The sequence below is a fragment of the Eubalaena glacialis genome, chromosome 4, assembly GCF_028564815.1.
Source record: "Eubalaena glacialis isolate mEubGla1 chromosome 4, mEubGla1.1.hap2.+ XY, whole genome shotgun sequence".
In the NCBI taxonomy this organism is placed as follows: Eukaryota; Metazoa; Chordata; class Mammalia; order Artiodactyla; family Balaenidae; genus Eubalaena; species Eubalaena glacialis.
In genome coordinates, this window is record NC_083719.1 from 5,994,349 (window position 1) to 6,017,319 (window position 22,971).

Genomic DNA, 22,971 nt, shown 5'->3' on the forward strand with positions numbered 1-22,971 from the left:
GCGGGTCTTGGGTACAGACAACTCTCGACTAGGAGGAACCCTCCAAAAGGGTGGGCTCCTTTGGAGAGCACCAAGGAGCTCCCCTACCGCCCAGGGAGAGGGCCAGCGGGCTCGACCCCCAGGCGTGTCGGGAGGGGACACTGGCCCTGCAGATATCGGCCCCCGCGCCCAGTCTCCCGAGGTGGCGTAGAGGAAGCGAATCCCAGAGCCGACCCTGCCCGCACCAGCGCCCAGCCACTCTCCCCGGTCGCGCCCTCGCTGCCATCCCTGCCGGACAGCAGGGGCTCGGCGGGGGCCGTGGACCGGCCAGAGGGCTCCCTCTAAACTCCGATACGGAAAACCTTGCCCTATCGGGTACCTCCAAAGTGTGACTTAAGCTGAAACTGCAGGGCGCAAGTAAGGCGGCCTACCCGAGGACGTGGCGGGGTGCAGCGTTCAATCACACGGGCGGGTGTCCGCCTCGCTTCTCCATTGCGCATTTGGAGCTGTTCTCGGCCAAGGGGTCTCCTCGGGTCCCAGCGTCTTCCCGCCCCCCGCAGGGAAGCCCCCTGCCCTCTGAGCGAGTGGGGAGGACCGTGAGAGCCCCCAAGCCCGCTGTGCTGAGTTGAAGAAGAGGAGGGTGGGAACCCCCTACCCATTAAGGGATGCGGAGGGGAGGGGAATCCCTCCTCCGAGCGCACGGAGAGTGAAAAAGATGAAGTCCCCTCGGTCCTCCGAGCAGGGGGTACCAAAGGATGGGAGGTGTCCTCCCGGCTACGCTCTGCGAAAGTGGGGAGGAGCGTGGGGGCACCGCGTCCACGCCACCCCCCGCACACCACTCACAGCCTGGGGGGACTGGAGGGTGGGAGGGCCCCTGGGAGGGCCCCTCCCCGCCGCACTTGGAGCCGGTGGAGAGGAGTTAGGAGCCTCCGCAGTCTTCTGAGCGAGGTCGGAGGTGAGGGCGGCAGGAAGCGGGAACCCCCAGGCCGCGCTCGCGGACTGCGCAGGGCACGGTGGGAGCCCCCGCCCGACCCCAGGCTGAGACAGCGGAGGGAAGGTGGACCTTGCCCGCGCTGATCGTGGGCGGGTCTAAGAGGGGGACCCCCGGGGCTGGGGCGCGGCCCCCGCCTCTCCCCGCCCAGCACGCGGCTGGGCGCGCCGGCCCCCCGCCGTGCCCAGCGCGCGACCCGGCCGTCGGGGGGCGGCGGTGGGTGGAGGCCCGGCTGCGCCGCGCCGGGTGCGGGCAGAGGCGGGTCGAGCGCCCCCTGTCGCACCCGCCCCCTCCCGCGCGGTGGCGGCAGCGGCGCCGCCGGGAGCTGCCCCCGAGGCCGCCGCCCGGCACCCGCCCGCGCGTCAGCGCGCCCAGCCCGGGGCGCCGAGCTCCGCCCGCGCCGGAGGCCCCTGCGCGCAGCTCGGAGCGCGGGCAGCGCGGCCGGCCGAGGCAGCGCGGGGCTGGGACGCGGGCGGCGGCGGGCGAGCGGGCGAGCGGGCGGCGCGGCCCCGGCCGGGCGCGCTCGGCGGGCGCCCCGTGAGCCGCCCCGATGTGGCAGGAGGCGATGCGGCGGCGCCGCTACCTGCGGGACCGCGCCGAGGCGGCGGCGGCGGCGGCGGCGGGCGGCGGCGGCGACGGCGACGGGCTGCAGCGGTCCCGGGACTGGCTCTACGAGTCGTACTACCGCATGAGCCAGCAGCACCCGCTCATCGTCTTCCTGCTGCTCATCGTCATGGGCGCCTGCCTCGCCCTGCTCGCCGTCTTCTTCGCGCTCCGGCTGGTGAGTGGCCTCCCTGCGGGACCTGCCCGCGCGCCCCGGGGCCCCGAGAGCAGAGGGAGGTGCCCGCCGAGCCGCGTCCCGCCCGGGGCTACCGCTCGGCCCGCGGCGCCCTGCCCCTCCTGCCTGCCCGCGGCCGACCTGGCTTGGGCGACGACTGAGGGCGAGAGAAAAGTTTCCTCGGAAGGTTCTGCCCAAAATAAAGTTGCCGGGGTGTGCACCGGGTGGACGGCCCGGGTGTGCGTTTTCCACCTCTGCGCACCCGCTGGCAAACTCGCCGCGCTTTCCGCTCGGCGCCGCTGGCCGCAACATCCGCTCCCGTAGGTCTGTGTCCGTCCGAGTCAGCCTCGCGCCTCTTCGCGAGGCCGCTGCCCAGCCACGGAGCTGGCGTTTTAGTTATTTAAAACTCTCTAAAAAGCCTGACTTGGGAAAGTGGTGAATGGCGAGGAGAAATGAAAACAAGTATATTATTATACATCTTTGCCTTTAAATCTGTATGGTTTAGTCCCATAGACAGGGCGAGATGGGGTGTTGACCTGTTGTGAGTCTTCAGCCTCCAAGTGTATAAATAACAGGCATCCGTGGACCGTTGCTTTCCTATTTCTAGAGAGGTAGTTGTGTTTACTGTTTTGTACAGGTTATTAAACTGGATTTCATCACTAGGAGTGTAATGCAACTCCACAGCTGATGTCAATTTTGCCAATTTAGATTTTTCGAGGAGAAATCCTTGGCTCACTCCCGTGAGCAGTGAGGGGAAATCTGTAGATGGCGGTAAGCTTCCTGTTACCGATCTTTCTGTTGGTGTGGTTCAAACTTTTGCACCGCCTATGCTTTGTATGTGCAGATTGAGTGCCAGGCATTGATTAATCAGTGAGATATTTTTGGTCAGTGGTTGATCTGGGGATGTCTGCATCGAATGATGTCTTTTTAGCTTAGAATATAAACATACACCTATATTCGTGTCCTCGGAGCAAAGGCGTGGGCGTTTGCTTTATTTCAACACGTGTGCACAATAGCTGTCCTTGGGTTTTGGCAATTTATTCTTCATATCCTGAGCCAGATGGTGCTCAACTATTATGCATGGGGAAACTTATCATCTGGGTTCTTTAAAAAATGAAGTTTTCTTTTTCGCCACACTAGTCAAGAGGTGTTGTCTTCTGCTGGAGTTCAATGAGATAAGAATAAAAATTAGAAAGTAAATAGAACATCACGATGCCACCGATCACAACTGGGTCTTTCATTATACAACATAGAGCAGAGAGCACCTTAATTCTGTATTCTGGGTGTGAGTTCACGGCAGTCTTCACACCCTTGTTACCAGCCTGGAATGCTCCCTGGAATGGCATCTTTGTCTCTTCTCACCACTTTTTAGGGCCAAAGAGGACCTGACGAGAGACTTCTGCTCAGTCTCATTGGCAAGCAGGGTCTCTAAAAGCATCTCCTTCTCATTTCCATTCTTGCAGGGAAGAAAACACATCCCTTTTCCTCTGGAAAAAGCAGCCAGGACATTGCTACTTGTGATTCTGTTGAATCTGTAATCCAAACCCGTTCTGGCTGGTTCTCTTCCAAATGGAAAAGGAGGAGCAGGTGATGGCCTATTTATAGCACCATTAATATATTTAAAGACAAATGTGAAGTTCATGCTCCCCTGCACACACCGCTTTGTTTGCTATCATACAGATTTCTAACTTCTTAAACCTTGATCTACGTAGATGTTCTTGAATGGGTCGTCAGGGATTCAGCACAGTCAGCTGAAAGCTCCCTTCTCTAATTTGTCTTTGATCTTCGTGTTTCTTTACCCAGTTCCTTTACGTTCCATTTCACGTGGTGCAAATGCTGGAGTGGTATCTTTTTAAAAAGTTTATTCAGGCATCTTTACTTTGCTTGATAAATCCATCATTCCCACACTCTCCTGGCATTCAGCTAAATCACTCTTAAGTACAAAGCAGGCACTTCCCATGGCATGGCTGTAGCCCAGGGTGAGGTCCAGAGGTGGTGGAATGGATCCTGTCCTTTGCTCTACCTAAACCATGCTCTGACTACCCTGTAAATCCTTCTAGGTAATGAGCTGTGCAGAAATGTTCCAGAATCAGGAAAGGTGACGTGGTCTGGTGGAAAGGCTACCTTCAAGTGGGCACTGGGGCTGCTGGGCCTGGCATTGGGAAATGCATGAGAGGAATGGGCACTGTCCTCTGAAACTTGACCTTAGGAAGTACTGGCACAGTTCTGAGGTCTGGACAGCTCATTTCTATTTTGCTTTTAGTAATAGCATAAACAGCAGTTCCACTTTACAAAAAACGTTCTCCATCCATGTAGTCAAAGATGGCTGGGTTAGGAGCATTGGAAGATGGGACAGAGTTAACATGGAGTCATGTGCACACAGAGTGGGGTGAATTCATTTCTCAGACTGACCAGAGCTTGGCTTCCCAGGGATCTACACAGGGAGACAGAAATAGCTGCCTGGGCCCCGCCCAGGTTTCCACCTTCGAGCGCTTTACTAGAATCGCTAGGCTCTGATGTAGTTCAGGAGCTCGGAAGATCTGTTTTTGCTGCCTGAAATCTTGGACAGATTCTTCTTTCCCATGAATCTGCCTGATTTTGATTTCCACTAGGCTTCCATCAGTTCTTGTAGTAGAAAAAGTCTGGTAACTTTCTTAATGCATATCCATAGTTTTCTGAAACATTTGGATCACAAGATGATCCTGATAGTATCCAAGTACATAGTGATTTTTTGGTATATGTAATTGCCTTTGTGTGAAGTGACTTGAAATATCTCTTAAAAAGAAAAAAAGTAAGCTTTGTCTTGACTTAGTATTTCCCTAATTGGCATTATTCACAATCTGCTTTCACTTAATTTCAATCTATGGTCAATCTATGCATCTGCATCATTGATCATGAAGATAAGGTAATCTGCAAAGTATTTTTGTTATATTTTAAAAAGTAATTTCTGAATTGAAACTTTACTATCTTGCTTAACTATTTTCTACATAAAAAGTGATTAAATAGGTTTAATCCCATATTTGTTAAGAAATATCAAGACGAAACAAATAGCACATATGATAGCATGTCTTGAATTTTAATATCTTGTTTAATAATATGAAAAATATTTTCTGTTGCTTATGATGGAAGTTTTTGATGTTGGTACTGGGCATGGTGAACAAAATTAAATTACCCTCTGGCATGAGAAAACTTGGAACTAATAAGACCAAACTTTAAGTTCTAAGTCTTATGAGGTAGCTTCATTTTCCAGGACTGGTTCTTATTACTAAATGCATGAAAACCTCTTCTCAGAATCAAATCCTCTCTCATTTATTATGTCCAAAATCAGCCAGCTTCTCTCAAAATTTGCCCGTCGTGGTTAGGAAAGGCTGACATAAATTTTTTAGTTTGTCAAATACCAGCTAGCTCCAGCCAGATTTGTTTTGGTTAAAATTTATGATTAGGGATGGTCAATATTTCAACTGGAATGGAAAAATTTCATTCCCATAAATTTTAAATAGTCACATATTGCAATAAAATAGTTTTTTTCTGTTTTTTTTAACCTGTTTTTTTTTTAGTTTGGTAATAATATCCAAATGAGTATATACTTTTATCTGTATTAAATATGTAACATGTATGATTTTGACAGAATATGATCTACCTTCTTGCTTTTACTGTGATTCGGTGTGCTAGATCTTTCAAACAATGACCGTAAGTACTTCATTACAAATCAATTTTCCAGCATCAGGTGTTTTTTCTAGGGGCAGATATATGAGTGTTTCTTTTCTCTATACATGGAGAAAGAATCCTAATTTTTCCAAAAAAATTTTTCCAAAATTTTTCATTTTCCAAATAAATGAATTCAATCATTGTAGAGGCAAATTGCCTTTATTATTCCAGACATTATTTCAGCGCCCCTAGTGGGTGGAAGGATCAATGGGGAGAAGTCTTTTCTTGGGGAGTGGAAGGCTGGAGAAGGCAGATAAATATGTCTGACATCTCCTCTAAGGAGCAGGCAATTCTCTGCATACTTTCTCTAGTCTCTTAATTCTGGGGGTGGAGGGGTAGTGCATGCTTTTAGGAATTGGAGTGGAGGTAGCTAAAGATCCATCTTTCTGCGAATTTCTCTATACATGCAGGAGAATCTTACTTGGCAGGTATTTGTAATTTGCAACCAGTAATTCAATAAGTCACTTTAATTATGATTTAACTGTGGTATAAACAAACGACAACGAAAAACTGTAGTTTTCTGCAGGAAAGGTGGTTGCAGTTTAGAGGCCTAGCAAGAAAGGATTTGGAAGCATCCTTTGGATATTAAAGTGCATAATTAAATATATGCACGGTACCTTGCCTTCTCCATTTAAAAAAGACAGAGTGTAATGGTTAAGAGCATCTATCTGTGTTGGCATTTTGACTTTGTCCCTTTCCATCTCTGTGACCTTGGGCAAATTGTTCAACTTCTCTATGCCCCAGTTTTCTTGTTTGTAAAATGAAATGGTACCTGCCTTCTAAGGTGATGGTCCCAATCAGTACACGTGAAGCACTTAGAAGAATGCCTGGCACAGAGTATGCCCTCAGGAACTGTTGTCATTACTGGGTCTTCTGTAGTTGCATTTTCATTGTTGCTGTGAAAACCACGTAGTCACATAGTATTAGAGCTGGAAGGGCGCTCATGCTACAGAGGAGGAAACCGAAACCCAACGGTGGTGGCTCTTGTCTTTAAGGGTGCAGTTGCGGTGCTGGATGTCTGACTCTGCCTGGGTGAACTAGGCTGGTGATCGCTGCAGATCTAGAATCCCCAGCTCTGGTCCTAGCACAGCAGCAGTTTTCTTGTTGAAATTTCATGCTGCTAGGAAAGTCCTCAAGCTTCATTCTGTGGATGGGGTTACATTTCCATTTTTTTCTCTTTTAATGTTAAAGAATTGTAGGGATGCTTCCCCACGATTAACTCCTTGGGGTTCTTTTATGCTGAATATTCCCAGGGTTTTCCCATTAAGCAGCAGGTGCATTTGTAACTTTGCTTTCATTGGCCAAGTCCCCGGCGTGAATACTGTGACCTGTAAAATCCATTCCTGTTGAGCTCTGTGTGAAACTTACTGGTATTTTTAAACTTAAACATTCTATTTAAAAGATACTAATGCTGTTAGAGCTGATCTGTTACTTTGGTAAAGGTGTCTCATGGTTCTATTAATTACTTCGATCTGTTTGTTCTGGAATTGCTAGTGATGGGACAGTCAGGGCTAGGTGCTTGTGCATAATCCACTGGTACCCTAGTTCCTTCTATAACTCGATGTTGACATCAGTACGATCCACTGGGCTTCACGCATTCTTCCCTCACTGATATTCACGGAGTGCCTACTGGGGCCCGCACTGGGATGGGCATCCCCCTGGGTGGCATTCCATCCAGAAGCCGCTCATCTTCGACACGCTGCCATTTACCTGTCAATACTAGGGTGGTCTGTTAGCCTGGACGCCGTGAGCTCAGAGTGTCTGCATCTGGTCCTTTCTAGCTTTGCTGTTTCCTCCAGGGCTTCCCCTCTCCTTGAAGCCGCCCGAGCTGCTTATCCAAGTTCAAACTCTCCTTCTTGAGCTTAAACAGACCAGCCTGTGCTGTGCATTCCTATCTGTATTGGTTGCTGCCTCTGATGCCTGCAAAGCTCATTTATTACACGAAATGATTTACCCACTCCATGACTGTCATCTGACGTGCAGAATAGTTTGGTCAGCTCGTCTTGTCTCCTCAACTAATTGTTAGTTCTTTCAGGGAAGAAACTTAGCACCCCCATATTTAATACAGCGCTAACCAGATCGCAGGTGCTTAATTAACATGTATAATTTAGGGGGTAGATGCATTTTTCCTTAGCTGCTATCATTCCCATTGTGTAGCCTCTTGTTAAGAGCATAAAACTGTCACTAGACCTGGATCTGGTCTCAATGTTGCCACTTAGTGTTCCTGAAAAATTCATTTATCTGCTGTGGACTAAAATGAATAGCACAGCCAGGCTCAGGGAGATCTTTTGGGAACTAAGTAAGATGGATCCTGTGGACATTAGCACAGAGCTGGGCACATGTCTTACCCAAAACAAATGTAGGTCATTTTTATTATTATACTTGCAGCACACAGGGTTTTCCTTGTCAAGATCCCCTGTAGATGTATTTCAGGCTGACAACTAAATGAGTACTAGAATTTTCAAACCTGGGTATGAAAGAACAGGGGATGTTTTTCTATTTATGTGATAAGTATGAATATAGCTTTGAGTTACTTAAAAAAAAGATGGAGAAGCATAGATAGTTTAATTAAAGTCATATTTTGACACAGGTTACCATTCTCTAGCACTAAAATTCTGCCAAATTGACACTGCTATTGGCCTTCATATTTTTTCAATTTTGTTAGCTTTGGATAATGTTATGTAATGTAAAATGAACAAGAGTGATAAGGTAATATTTACCAGGCAGTTCCCTGGTGTCAAACTAGGAAATAGATACACACATCTGGCAATGCTGGTTTGCAGCCACCAGGTGCGTTTGGGAGGAGAGAAAAGGACTGTTGAGTCAGCTTGTGTGTTTGATCCATTTGGCCAAATTAAGACTTTGCTAATGTTGCTTCAATGCCCTATTTGTATAAAGATACAATAAAGATCACAAGGAAGGGAACCGGGAGAGGTTTGGAGGAAGACTTCATTAGTTGATCTGTTGCTGTCAACGTTACAAATAATCATTTTTGCTCCCTCCTTTCACTTGGGCTTATGCTTCCATCCCCAGGTGCCACCTTCAGGTGAGAGAGAGTGATGGGCAGAGTTATGAGATACTCAGCCTAAAAAACCCCATGAGCAGCTCTGCCAACTAGTTTTCTGACTCTGCCCAGGGCTGTAGAACGACAGTGCCAAGACAGAAAGAACGAGAATACAGACCTGGGTCACCACCGTTAGGAATGCATAAGGCCAGTTGTATCTCAGAGTCGAACCAAGTCACTTTTTGCTTGAAATGGAAAACTTCAATATTAGCGCAATTAAAATCTATTGAATGAATAATTTATTGCTTTTGAAACATACAAACATAAAGTACAATAGCTTCTTTTTAGAACGTTGAAATTCTTGAGAAGACTTCTCAAGATGATGATTATTGTCTGAGAGAATCTTATGAATAAATCAAGTGTCTAGGGTAACCACCCTACAGAAGGTTCCTGGTGGAGACGATGGCGGACCAGCACCATGGTGATGGGAGCCCTGACTGGAGGGTTTTGGGATTAGAATTTCTACCCAATTTCCATCAGTGTCCTTTATCATCCCTCAGATATAATGATGCTGGGATATTACAGCCAGGACGGGCCAGAGCTCGTAGGTGCTGGCTTCCATTCCATGCTTACCCCAAATGCTGAATTACTGCGTGTGTTTTAAATGTACTGTATTATTTTTTAAGCTCTATAAAAAAAGGGTAAATAATTAAGATTTCAAGCTACTAGTGAGCTGTGGATATGATGAAGGAAAGGAAGTTTTAGACTGGTGCATTAGTAGAACTAATAAAAGCTATGTGATGTTAAAAATTCAGAGGATAAGGAGATCAGATGAATAAAAATGAAAGAAATAATGAAGAAATGTTAACATAGTTCACACATATGGTTGATCTAATATCTAATCCTTTCCCATTATTGACTTGCAGTTAATTCAAACATATAACATCCATATTCTTCGGAATTGGACTTTAGGTGCACAGAATGGGATTTATCATTTGATTAATTTGATTAATCTTTGATTCTTAAGCTCAATCCTCGTTTATATCTATTTGGTTTGCTTGTTTATTTACACTAAAATTAAACATCCATGAACCCAGTCCAAACTAGAATATCCCCAATAATGTATTTCAGTCTACACTGCACCTCTCCCATTCCCCTACCTACCCTCAGAAGTAAACTTCATTTGCACTTTTTGTTTGTCATTCTCTTGTTTTTCTTTTTGTTCATTTTATCATACATATCCTATATATATCATGTGGTATATGTGTGGTATAAAGTGGTGGTCAAGGTCCATTTACATATTTTTTTTCTTGTGGAGAATCAATTTTTACTGATTCATTTTAGTTACTTCTTTCCCCAAATCTGTTATAAATCAAAATTGCATATATGAGTCGTTTGTTATGGGCTATCTTTTCTCTTCCATTGGTTAAGTTTTGTTCTTTTTTAATACACACACACACAGAGTATAATTACTAAGGCTTATAATACGTATTTATATTGGGCAAGGGAAGTAACATTCAACTCTTTGAAAAGTTTCTTGGTTATTATTGAATTTTTGTTCTTCCATATATATTTTACAATCAACTTATTTTAACCTCAGTATGAAAAAACTCAAGTGGGATTTTGTTAGTGTTATATTTAATCTATTGATTCATTGCTGATAATTGATATTTTATGATATTAAATTTTTCTATCCATGAACATGGGCCATCTCTCCATTTATGTGCTTCAGTAATGTTTTACAATTTTCTATAGGCTGTTCTTACTCCTGAGTACCAAGAGATATTTTGTATTTTATTGCTTACTGTAAATGATGTTTCAAAAATTATGAATTTCTACTCTTTTGTTGATGATGTAAAAGAATATAATTTTGGATATTATTTTTTAGCTACACAACTTATCATATCCTTTTTATTCCTGGTAACTGAAATGCAGATTCTTTCAGGTTCTCTACATAGACAATCATATCATCTGCGAATAATGAGAGTTTTATTTCCTTTGTCCAATCCTAAGGCATTTCATTTCTTTTTCTTGTATTATTGTGCTGGCTAGAAACTCTAATGTGTTATTGACAGAACTTGTGATTGAGGGTATCCTTGCCCTTTTTCCTAATTTTAAATAGAATTCCTTCATAGTTTATCCACTTAGGATGATGTTGGTTACAGATTTTTATAGATATCCTTTGAGATTCCCTTTTGTTCTAATTTACAAAAAAAGTTTAAACGTGATTGGGTGTTGAGTTTTACCAAATTGAGATAATTATAGGATTTTTTGTTGTTTTTTAATGTCAAAGTAATGGATAATAATTTTCTATTATTGAACAATTTTTATATTCCTGATACAAACACAGTTTTTATGATATCTCTTATAAAATGTTGGATATGAAGTACTAACATTTTGTTTAAGATTTTTGCAAGCATATTCTTTGGTGAAATGAGTTTGGAATTTTTTTTATCAAATTGTCATTTTTCTTTTATAAGTTTTTCTGGTCTTATAAAATAAATCAGGGAATATGCCTTCATTTTTAGTTTTCTAAAAGTTTTCATTATGTTAGAGTTGATAGAATTTGCTTAGAAAACCACATGGGTTTGTTGCTTTCTTTGTAGAGAGATTTTAAAATTTCTGCTTCAGTATATTTGATAGTAATAGGATTATAGTATTTCTAACTTTACTTCTAAAGTCAGTTTCAATAAGACTTTTCTAGGAATCTTTGCATTTTGTCCCAATTCTCAAGTTTAATGGCATATATGTGATAATACTGTTCTCAGTTTTACACTTTACATATACTATATCTTCGGGTTTTATTTATAGTGTTATTTTTAGGTGCTTCCTTTTTTTACTTAATCTCATCAGATGTATGTTTTGTCTTAACATACACTAAGACAAAACATTTGCATTTTTGCTTTCTATCTTTATTACCTCTTGTGTCAATCAGAACATATTTGAATACGCTATGGAAACAAACAACTCCCAAATCTTAACAGCTTAACACAATAAAGGTTTATATTTTGTTCAGGCTGCACAGTAAATTTGAGTCAGCAGAGGAATTCTCTCACACCAGTCACTCAGAGATTTAGAATGAAGGAAGTTGCATCCCACAGGATCCTTCCTTCCTTGATTGCTATACTAGGGAGGAAAAGAGTGCTTCACTCTCTGGCAATTGACATCTTCCACATGGAAGTGACACATCACTTTTATTCATTTTTCATTGACCAGGGTAAGTATCCTAGTTATCTTTTGCTGCATAAAATACCCCAGAAAACTTAGCAGTTGAAAACATCAACATCATTTATTTTCCTCCTGAATCAGCAATTTGGGCAGGTTTGGCAATGGCAGCTCATCCCTGCTCCATGTGTCAACTGGGATGACTTAAAGGCTGAGAGCTGGAGTCCCTGGAGGCTTGCTCACTTACATGTCTAGTGGTCATTGCTGGCTGGTAGCTGAAACTCAACTGGGACTGTTGGCTGGAACACCTTCACATGCCTCTCCACATGGTTACTTGACTTCTTCACCGTATAGTTCCTGGGTTCCAAGAATGATCATCCTCTAAGAATCAAGTGGAAGTGCATGGCATCCTTATAATCCTGTCTCTGAAGTCAGATAACACCACTTCCATCATGGTCACAAAGAGCTGCCCAGGTTCAATTGAGGAGGACATAGAACCGCACTCGATGAGAGGAGTGCCAGTCACATATGGGATGGGATGTATTATGGCCCCCATTCGTTGGAAATACAGTCTACCACAGTACCTTATATAGCACATCAAATTCCCGTATGCCTACAAGGAGGATGCATCAGTTAGCTTGTTCTGCGTAACAAACCACCTCCAGAATTAACAGATTGGAGTAACTATTTTATTTAGCTCACAATTCTGTGGCTCATCCCTTGGTTCTAGCTATTCAATTGATCTCTGCTGGTCTATCTCTTGTTTGTGTGGTCAGCTGTCAGCTGGTGGGTCAGTTGGTAGCTGAATCATCTAAGGCGTCCTCATTGACATGTGAGGCCAGTTGGCAGGCTGTCAGCCAGGGCTGTTGGATAGGGTGACAGAGTCACTGGGCTCGTTTTGCAAACTAGCCTGAGCTACTTTGCATGTAGGGTTCTAAAGATCAATGAGGAAGAGGGCAAGCCCCAATACCTAAGTATTTTCATGTCTTTGTTTCATGCAACTGTTGTCAAATTGGCCAAAGAGAGTCACATGGCCAGGACCAGAGTCAGCGTAGGAGAGAATTACACAAGGGCTTGGATATAGGGAAGGGAATTAGTGCAGCCAGTTTTGCTGACAAAACCATAACAAAGAGGTGAACTAGAATGTTTAACAGCGCTATTACTACCACAGTGCACCTACCTGGTCACCAGACATTTAGTTTACTCCTTCCTTAAGAAAATACATACATCCCTTTCTCAAGAGAGACCACTCCAAAGTTCCATCCACTAATGGCAAGAAGCTCAGGGTCTAGGATCTGTGAATGAAGGGCCCTAGTTTGTTCAAAGGTAATGCTGAGCAGTCATTTCACATGAAGCCTGAATGTGGCTTCTTTTTTTTTTTTTTAATTTTAATTTTGTTGGAGTATAGCTGATTTATAATGTTATGTTAGTTTCAGGTATACAGCAAAGTAATTCAGTTTTATATATATATATACATATATACATATATATATATATATATATATGTATATATGTATATATATATATTCATTCTTTTTTAGATTCTTTTCTCATATAGGTTATTACAGAATATTGAGTAGAGTTCCCTGTGCTATGCAGTAGGTCCTTGTTGGTTATGTATCTTATATATAGTGGTGTATGTGTATTCATCCCAAGCTCCTGATTTATCCCTCCTGTGGCTTCTTTTGGTCTGGAGACCTGTGGACTAAAAAGACATTATCAACCATCCATTCAGCCACCCAGTGCACAAAGGATAGCCACAAAACTCTCCCATTATCCCAAGGGAAGAATGACACACATTAATCTCTGGTCATACCAATTATAAATTCCCCTGGGCAGACAGTTTGAGGGTCCCTGGCCCTGGGGATGGGGATTGCTTCTTCATTAGATCCAGACTCTTGTCCTGGAAATAGACCCTTGTCTATTATTTCCTGTGACATCTGAACCCTCCACTTGGGAGGTTCTTCCTTATTGGCCATCGTTTTGACCACAGCTGGATTGATTGTTGGGGAATATTTTCTTCTTGGGGACTGAGCAATTTTCTCAACCTCTTTCTTGCCATAGATAGAGAACCCCAAATTTCCTTTGTCTAGAACAGCCAAAGTTCACGTTGGCATTTCTTTTGGAAACACAAATCTTTCAAAACTTCTTTGAATTCTTCTCTGTTTAATTTCAGTCATCTCCCGGTGTCAAAGGTCATGTTCTTTTCAAGACATACTTCTGTGATTTGCTATATTTCTCTGCCTTTTCACTCCATCTATCTCTCAGTCTTTCTCTCTCTCCCTCTCTCTATCAGTCTGTGCATGCTTTGAGCCTGTTTGGGAAACACAATTTCTGGTTCTCTTTTCCCTGCGCCTTTTTGTTCAGTTGAAAGAATTTGCTGGCACCATGCTTTTAGTTGGGCATTAGTCTGAAGCACCTTAATCCATTCCGTCTTCAATAGTAGGTTTGATTTTTTTTTTTTTTTTTTCTGCACATGGCTGGGTTTTAATCCCTCTAGGACCCAAGTTCTTTCATTTATTGGTTGAGACTGAGAAGCATTTTCCTCTTCCTCTGACAAATCCATAGAATTCTGCTTCCTTTTCATCCCTCCTTACAACCAATCGGTTATTTTCTGAGCTTGTATTTTTCTTGTACCTTAACAAATGCAGTCAGCAGCAACATACCCACACTTGTAACATTGTGTTTGATGGCCCTTTCTAGAGTAGGGGTCAAACAAACTCTGGCCTGGGACCAAATCTGACCCACTGCCTATTTTTTCAAATAAAGTTTTATTGGAATATAGCCTGGCCATTCATTTCCCTATGATCTATGACTGTGTTTAAGGTACAGCAGGCTGTGCTTAGTGTGACAGAGACCTTATAGCCAGTGAAGCCTAAAACATTTATGATCTGGCTCTTACAAAAGAGGCTCGCTGAGCCCTGCTCTAGACTTACAATTCTATTAGAGCATCTTTTGCCTTCCAGGACAGGAAGATATCTTGACCAAATGTTGGACCATTGTGTAGCTTGGGTTGCTACCTTTCAGTCTCTGATAATAGTTTCCTTGCTGCTCCTGCCACCTAGCAGCTATCAGTGCTGTATATTTGAGGTTTTGGGCAGCACTCTATTTCAGGTACCAATTTTTGTATCAGCAAAGATGTTATAGGTTGTGACGGGTTAATAAACAAACCTCATATTTGGCCTCCCACACCAGGGGTTTACTTCTTGCATACACGTCCTGGCCAGTGTGGGCCAGGAGGGAGCTTCTGCTCATCTGGGCTGGGCTGTAGGAGTCCTCCTCATGACAGATGCTTCTGTAATCATTGTACCATGGAGAGAAAGTGCTGTGAGACCTCTCACTGGCATTTACATGCCTCTGCCCAGGAGAGAAACACTTCACTTCTGTTCACATTTTTCTGGCCAAAGCATGGCTACTTGGAACTTCAAAGGAGGTCAGAAAGTACACCCAGAAGGAACCCAGAAGAAGGAAATAGGGAATATTTTGGAAAGTCCCTGACCATCGCATCTTCTTTCTACTTTCTTTGGGTTTCGTTCTTTTCCAAATATCTGAAGTGGGATCTTTAATTCACCAGTTTTCAGCCTCCTTTCTTAGTATGGAGCTTGGCAGCAACAGGGAGCATTGAGATCAGCAGAAAGTCACTAAGCCAATCAGGACGTGCAGGGATGTGCACCCGCCGAAGGGAGCCCTTTCAGGAAGGAACGTAGTGGGGAGCCTGGTCCGGCTGCTTTGGTCAGAGTGCTGCACGTGGAGCAGGGCAGAGCCGGGCAGGCTGGGCCCCTCCAGGCTTCTCCACACGTGTCTCATCCACATCTGACCCTGCACATCGCCCTTCCTGGGGCTGCTTGGCTTCCACCTCCCAAATCTTGTGCAGGCACCTGCGAGGGCCAGCTCTCACCTGGGAGCATTCCAGGAAGGGGATTCTGGTGAGGACTGGCTCCACTTTCCCCTCCCAATTCTGGCACAAATTCCTCTTCTGTTCAACTCTAACCAAGAGCCATGGAGGGAAAGGGGCTCTAAGAAATGTGACTCCCAGCAAAGCCAAATTGACAGTAGGACAATTCAGCTCAACTTTTAAGATGAACAATTTCCCTCTGAGCACCACTTTTACTGCACAACACAAGTTTGCTCATGGGAAGACTTTCAAAATTTTTCACAGTTATTTTGCGTTTTACATTTAGATCTATGATCCATTTTGAGTTGATTTTTGTGAAAGGTGTAAAGTATGTATCTAGATTCATATTTTCATGTGGGTATCTATTTAGTTGTTCTATCCTTTCTCCATTTAACTGTCTTTGCACCTTTGTCAACATCAGTTGACTACATTAATGTGGGTCTTTCCAGTTCGTTGATCTATTTGTCTATTCTGCATTACCACTCTCTTGATTACGGTTGCTTTGTACTAAGTCTTGAAATCAGGCAGTGTTTGTTGGTCCTCCAACTTTGTTCTTCTCCTTCAACATCGTGTTGGCTATTCTGGGTCTTTTGCCTCTTCGTTTAAACTTTAGAATCAGTGTGTTGATACCTACAAAATTAACTTGCTTTGATTTCGATTGGCATTGCATTGAATCTATAGATTAATTTGGAAAGAACTGACATCTTGACAATATTGTCTTCCTATTTATGTACATGGAATATCTTCCTATTTATTGACATGGAATATTTATTGAGATCATCTTTGATTTGTTTCATCATAGTTTTACAGAATATTTTAGTTAGAATTTTTATTTATTCCTTTCACACCTCATGGTAAAATGGAATGTGACTATGTATGTGGGAAAGAATGAAAAAATATATTTTCTATTATGTGTCACACACACACAACACACACATATATATTACATGACACATATACTTAAAGGCAAATGTGTATCATAGCTACCGGCTGATTTCTTTTTGCCCAGTGACAACCCTTCAGATTAATTTGTGGTAATCAAATATATAATCATTTAGAATGGAAAATTGGCATCATTTCAATACGGAATAGTCAGACTAGCATTGGTGGAAAGTACTCAGATTTGCAGGAAAGAGGGAGTGATGGTCACCACGATAATAATCTCATTTATGGTGCACCAGTGATGTACTCAACCCCGCCAGCCATGCAGCGTCTGTATTTCTGTTCATGCGAAGAAACAGGGACTTAGGGAGGCCCAGTGCTCAATCCGAGTTGCAGTTAGTGATGGAAATTGGTTTCTACCTTCAGTCTGTCGGACTTCAAAGCACTTCACTAAAATATCCTTTTTATAGAAAAGAAGTATTTTACATTAGACTGTCCTTTACCATCTAAAAGAAGAACAGTACTGTTTAACAAAAAATGAAAAATACACGTGGAAAAGAATGAACATACAGATAATCTGTTGCTCCATGGAAAAGCCTCCAAGAAACAAAGCAGTTGTCACATAATAAATAAAAACAATGGGTGTTTAATAGGCTTGGCAATTAGAAGCGATCCCAAATTACCCCAAAATGCATTGAACAGGAAAGGATGAAATGGTCCAGGAGAGATAGGAGCCCATTATCATGAGAGTAGGTAATACCATGCTCAAGATCTCTCTTTTAAAGGCATTTTAGCACATTTTATTTCGTTTGCATTGTATGGTAAATTTAAAAAATCTTTTTAAAGGCATGTCTTAAAGGCATTTTCACACATTTTAGTACTAATAAAGACATTTTAGTACCTTTCATTTAGTTTACATAACATGGTAAAATTTTTTTTCCACGAAGGGAGGAGGAGTGAGGATATATAAACATATTTAATTTAGATTGACAATGTTTTCACTGTTTTTGTTCACTTTATTTTGAGCTACTCTATTTGTTTTATACTCTGAATTTTGAAAACTCCAATAGCTCCTAAGGAAGCGGCCACGGGGGAGCTGTAGTGGCTTCATTTATTTTCCTGTCCACTGGGGCCGGAATAAAGGACGGGGGAGGCCCGTGTAATTCAAGGTCTGAGGGCGTTCCGCTGTTTCATTTACTTATTAGCCTTAAGAAAAACGCATGATTCAGACGCGGGGCTAGGAAAGAATGTGGTTTATAAGCTTACACATTCTTAATGAATACTGTACTGTTTTTTTCCTTGACAACCTTATAAAAGATTCTATTTAGTGGAGAAGTCCATATTAAGATGTTTGGAGTTAGACTTCGAAAGGCGAATGCAGAATAAATTGGTGGCTGTTCTCTTTCTGGAAGAGCCCAGATTCTTCAGTGGGCTCAGGTTTTGCAATGGTCAGGGCCAATGGCCTCATGAGCAGTGGCTGACCGTCTTAAGCCATTGGCCATCTGGGAATCTGGTCCCCCCAACCGAGGCTGGGGACACTGCTTGAAGCTGGGGGTCCTTCTCTGGTGTGTGGGATGGACCAGGGAATGCCGCGCATCTGGTGAGCAGGGGCGCCAGCCTCCTCGGATCAGATTACAACGGAGGGACTGAGGACCTTTGTCCGCCCCCTCCTCCCTACAGGTATATTCACAATCATAGTTTATGCTGGGTTAGCATGGAGACGTATGTAACCTTTGAGCTTAGAATCTTCGGTTTTTTGGTTGTCATTGTTCTGATTTTGAAAGAAATTAAAACATTTCTGTGGGCCTGTAAAAATATTAGGGGACCCAGGCTCTGTGTCCTCTTTGCCCAGTGAAGAGGTCACCTGCGGCCCAGACTAGTCACTTCTCAGTGATCAAGACGCTGATAGTTAAAAAAAAAAAAGAAAAAAAGTGACATAGAGACTCCAATATTTAAAACCAAAACCCATGTATCAAGTCTTATTACATAATGTACCCAGCTCAATACGGCATTGGGTCTTCGACTGGATTACCGCTGGATCTTTTAAAAAGAGAAGCACAGGAAAAGCTCCTACAGGTAGTGTACTTTGTCCCCCTCTTCCTGGAAGGACTCACAATCACAGACTTTCTGTTCCTTTAGCTACTAATTTTCACTAGACAGTCATGCATATTTTCACACCATTTTCAGTCTTTCTGGAGAAATCAGAGCCAATAAAGTCAATGATTGTTTCTCCCCTACTGGGTTAATGAAATAAGTGAAAAGCCACACCAGGAAAACAGCTGTCCTGGTTCGTTACTGGTTAGCTTTCTGTCCATAGCTCAGTGAACTGCATTTGGGAAAAGGTTTAAAATAAAATCGGTTTTCACGGCTCCATGTGTGTGGCGATCGTGGTCTCAAATTTGATGTCTTCAGAAGACAGGCTGTCGGGTCCCTGTGTACCTCGACCCGTGGTGCCTGCGTGCTGGAGAGCACTGGTGGATACCTGACACCTTTTTGCAATGATTGGAACATGTGTCTGAGGGTAAGAGTACAATTAGGCACTTAATCGTGGCCAAAAATAGCAATGGCGGGAGGTTATAAGAACATCCCTTTGGAGCCTTCTGTTCCCTGGCTGTTGTGGAAACAGATTCTTTTGGCCCCTCAAGGACTGGCCGCACCTGGTCTAGTGTATCATCTCTGCACAAGCAGGGTGCAGAGCTCTGCTGCAGGGATCTGCAGGAACAGACCGCCCCCAGCTCCCTGGGCTGGAGCCCTGGCTCTCTCCCCATCAGCTCCACGACCCTGGCACCGTCTTTCTGTTCAGGGCCGTGCGTTTTCTCAGCTGTAGAACAGTGCAGGCACCAGTGCCCACCACCCCCATAGGGCTGTTGTGTTAAAGGGCTTAATGTACCTGCGTGCTTAGCATAAAAATATAGACATGAGTATTTGCTATGATTGCCTTTTTTCCGGGTATCACTTGACGCAAATAATTGGGAGAGAGAGGAAAGGGGAATGAAGGCATTGAGGGTGGGCCTGGGTCCCTTTTCTTTCTGCTGGGTGTCAGCCTGGGCCCCGTATGGTGGTTTGGCTGATCTGCTTTGCTTCCCGCTCTCCCTGTGGTTAGTGGCCTGATATCTGAAGGGGGCACGGTGGGGGCATCTCCAGGGTGAAGTTAGAGATGCTCGTGGCACGGAGTGAACCCTGTACCAACCAGAAAAGGTGAAGGCTTCCCCAGCCTCTGGTATTTGAAAGACCAGCCCCATACGTGCCAGATTGTACTGTAACTTTTAATATGCTAAAACCTCAGTGGAAGTTCTTAGGGCCCCGGCCATATGGGTTTTTGATTGAAACTCCTTTGAGTATTTCACCAATTAAATATATTGGGTGAGGATTAAAGATCTTAAACTGTGTTCCATCCCATAGTGTGAGCTGTTCAGAGCAAGGTTCCAGCATAATGTTTGGAGAAGCTCAAGCCTAAATCCAGGCTTGGATAATCAAAGGAAGTATGATGTCTATTACATTGTGTGAAATTGTATAGAATTGTAATAGTGTGCCTTTTAGGGTGTGTGTGACTAGAAAGAGATAAATAGAAAATGAGTACTAGTGTGCCAATGTGGATTTTTAAAAAATGCGTTAGTAAGAGGCCAATAATAAATGTCCATTTTCTTTTTGCTGCTGGAGCCCAAGAGAGGTGGGGAAGGAAACTAACAAACTGACACATTCTTCTAAGTATTTCCCGCTCTCTCATCTTCTAGACCCTTTTCTATTAACCTATGTTCCCGTTAAAACATTAATTGCTGTGCATTAAAAGAAAAACTTCTCCCTTGAGAGCCTGAGATAGTTTTTAGGTTTTTTTTTTAAATAAAACATTTCAAATCCATTTGGAGGCCTTAATTTCCTACAGTTGGGGTATTTCTGATCCTCTGGTGCAGGCAGTGAAGTTGGTTGTCTTATTTTATCTGTACCTTCTGTGTTCTTGCATTCACTTTTGAATGAAATCCATTTCTCCATTTACCAGGGAAAATTTGAATTTGATGCCATGGCTGTTTTGCATTATTTAAATATCCAATACTGGGTTATTTATATAGAAAAACATGGTTATTTAATAAGAAACTTAAATTTTCACAAGTTCAAACTGTTTTACTTCTGAAATCACTTTTAAAACCTGATATATTTTGACACTGATTAACGTTGATAACATTCTGATAACAAGTCATGGGTACCACAGGTTTTCTAAATTGTACCTTTGCAATATTTTTCTTCTCTCCTTAGGAAGTTGAAGACCACGTGGCATTTTTAATAACAGTTCCAACTGCCCTGGCGATTTTCTTTGCTATCTTCATCCTCGTCTGCATCGAGTCAGTGTTTAAGAAGCTGCTCCGCCTTTTCTCTTTGGTGATATGGATTTGTCTCGTGGCCATGGGCTACTTGTTCATGTGTTTTGGAGGCACCGTCTCTCCCTGGGACCAGGTAGGGTGTTGAAATGCTCTTTGTGTTTGTTTTTCTGTGCTTTGATCTGTAACCTACCAAGTTCTGTCAACTTGGCCCTAAACTGTAAACAGGAGACCAATAGCTGAGAAGGAAGTCTTCTGAAACAGCTGTCTCAGGGATGTCCCCATGATGAAGTCACTCAGCACCTGTTTTAACTCCTCAGATCTGCTGGCCATTGGGGTGCTGCCTGGGCTCACCTGGTCACGTGTTTCTTCTGATGGCTAAGTCTGCGTTTACACCTCTCACCACTTGGTCTTGGTAGCTCCATTCTCCTCTAACCCCTGAGTTTCCCATTATTCTGGAATCCCTCTCGGACTGGAGCCTCACTTTGTGCCTCTAAGTCTCAAAGACTGGTCATTGCCCTTGAACTCTTTCTCAGTGACTGGATCTCCCTTCTTACAGACAGATGGCTGTGATACTGATTTTGTGTCAACGTGATAACATCATAGCAATAGGGAGACCCATAGTTCTTCATGTTGAAACGGGGGAGGCTCTTGACTTAGGAAATGGCTATGTCTGGAGGATGTCAGGTTTTTAGGAGAATGTAGTCTAATGGGCTTTTCCCCGTGTACTGCTGCCACAAGGCTGTAGCCTGCTGACTGCTTGATCAAGTGCTGGGTCGTCCAGGGCGCAGGTGTGGGCTGCAGATGGGGGTGTGCTAGTTACTAGCTTCAAGTTTGTGATGGAAGCCAAGGGGTTCTGTCGCCCTCCAGGGAGAGATGAAACTGAGCACCAGGAGGGCTGTCCCTGAGTTGGTGGGGACTCAAGAGCCCGGGGTAGGAGAGGAACAGGAACCACAGATGGATAGAGGAGGAGTCATTAGGAGGTGAGGACCAGGGAGGGTGAATTGCTGTGGAGGCCAACGGAGAAGAGAGATTCCAGATGGGAACTCACAAAAGGGTTGACGTGCCTGAGCTGAGAGAGCGCTGGGTGAGCCCAAGCATGAGGTTTCCAGAGAATTCTGTCCCGTGACCTCAGCCAAACCATCATCCTCTTTGGGCCTCGGTTTCTTCTGCAAAGGAAGAGGCTGGACGAAGTGAACTCAGGTTGGTCCCTCTGGCTCTAAAGGATGCTGTGATGGTGAGCACAGGTGGAAACAGTGCCTTTCCTCTCCTGCAGCTCCCCGAAGAGGCCCCAGTGCTCAGGGAAGCTCCCCTGGCCGTCTCCTCCTCACGCCCCCATTCAAGCCTCTTGCAGGGCTGGGCACCACCCCCACCCCTGCTTCCACGCTCCGGCCAGCTCCTTCCCCACCTCTGCTCCCCCCTTTGTCCTTTACACGCCCTCACCCAGCTGCCATCAATGGCACGTGTGGCCCGAGGTCCCTCCGCCTTCACACCAGTGCACGTGGACAGAAACAAAACCGGTTCAGAGCATCATTTGCTTTCTGTGGCGTGGACCCAGTGGCCTCTCCTAGCACCAGTGCCACCTTGTTTTAACAAAACAGTTTTAGAAGAAGCCTTACTACCTGGAATGGCAGTTTCCTTTTCAGAATTCTCTGAGCTTCCTTTTCCATGTGAATTACGGAATCAGTTTGTCACGTTCAGTGAAAGCTCTAGTGTTACTTTCACTAACCTCATCGGGCCCCTTCCCAGAGCAGCCTCCCCAGGTGTCCAGCTGCCACCCCACCGGGCCACCCTGCACCTTTCTTGTTGTTCTGTAGCACTCATGATGATCTACAGCACCTCAGAGCACGTGACATACCCCTCTCTTTGTTAATCAACTGTCTCCCCTGCAAGAATATAAACTCCTTCCGGGGTCGGGGGGTGGATTTGACCATCATCGGCTGCTGTGTCTTCGCACCTCTGAGCATTCTCTGCCGGTAGGAGCACCCAGAGCTGCTTGTGCTGTGCTTTCCTTAGTGGGTGACTGCAGTTTTTCACTTTCAGATTTGTTGTTGTTGGATTTGTGTGTGCGTGTGTATGCACTTGTTCCGTTTTCACTTATCTGCTGGTTTTATAACATACACTTTGGTTTTATTGCTGCTATCTGCCCGCTTGTACAAGATCTCTCTAAGCATCTTAAACATACCTATTTCACAGTCATTTTACTTCTATTTTTTCCAGATTGATTCCCCAGGTGTTGAGTTGGTTGGCTTAGTT

The 22,971-nt window shown here is 44.1% G+C and overlaps 1 protein-coding gene across 1 annotated transcript in view; it reads left to right on the forward strand.

Moving 5' to 3' along the window:
- The first annotated feature begins 1,520 nt into the window (after positions 1–1,520).
- Positions 1,521–22,971, forward strand: part of ADCY2 (adenylate cyclase 2) — a 431,484-nt gene continuing 410,033 nt past the window's right edge. The window contains exons 1-2 of the mRNA XM_061187643.1: positions 1,521–1,751; positions 20,654–20,851. Of these exons, the coding sequence (XP_061043626.1) occupies positions 1,521–1,751; positions 20,654–20,851 (429 nt within the window). The remainder of the gene's footprint in view (positions 1,752–20,653; positions 20,852–22,971) is intronic.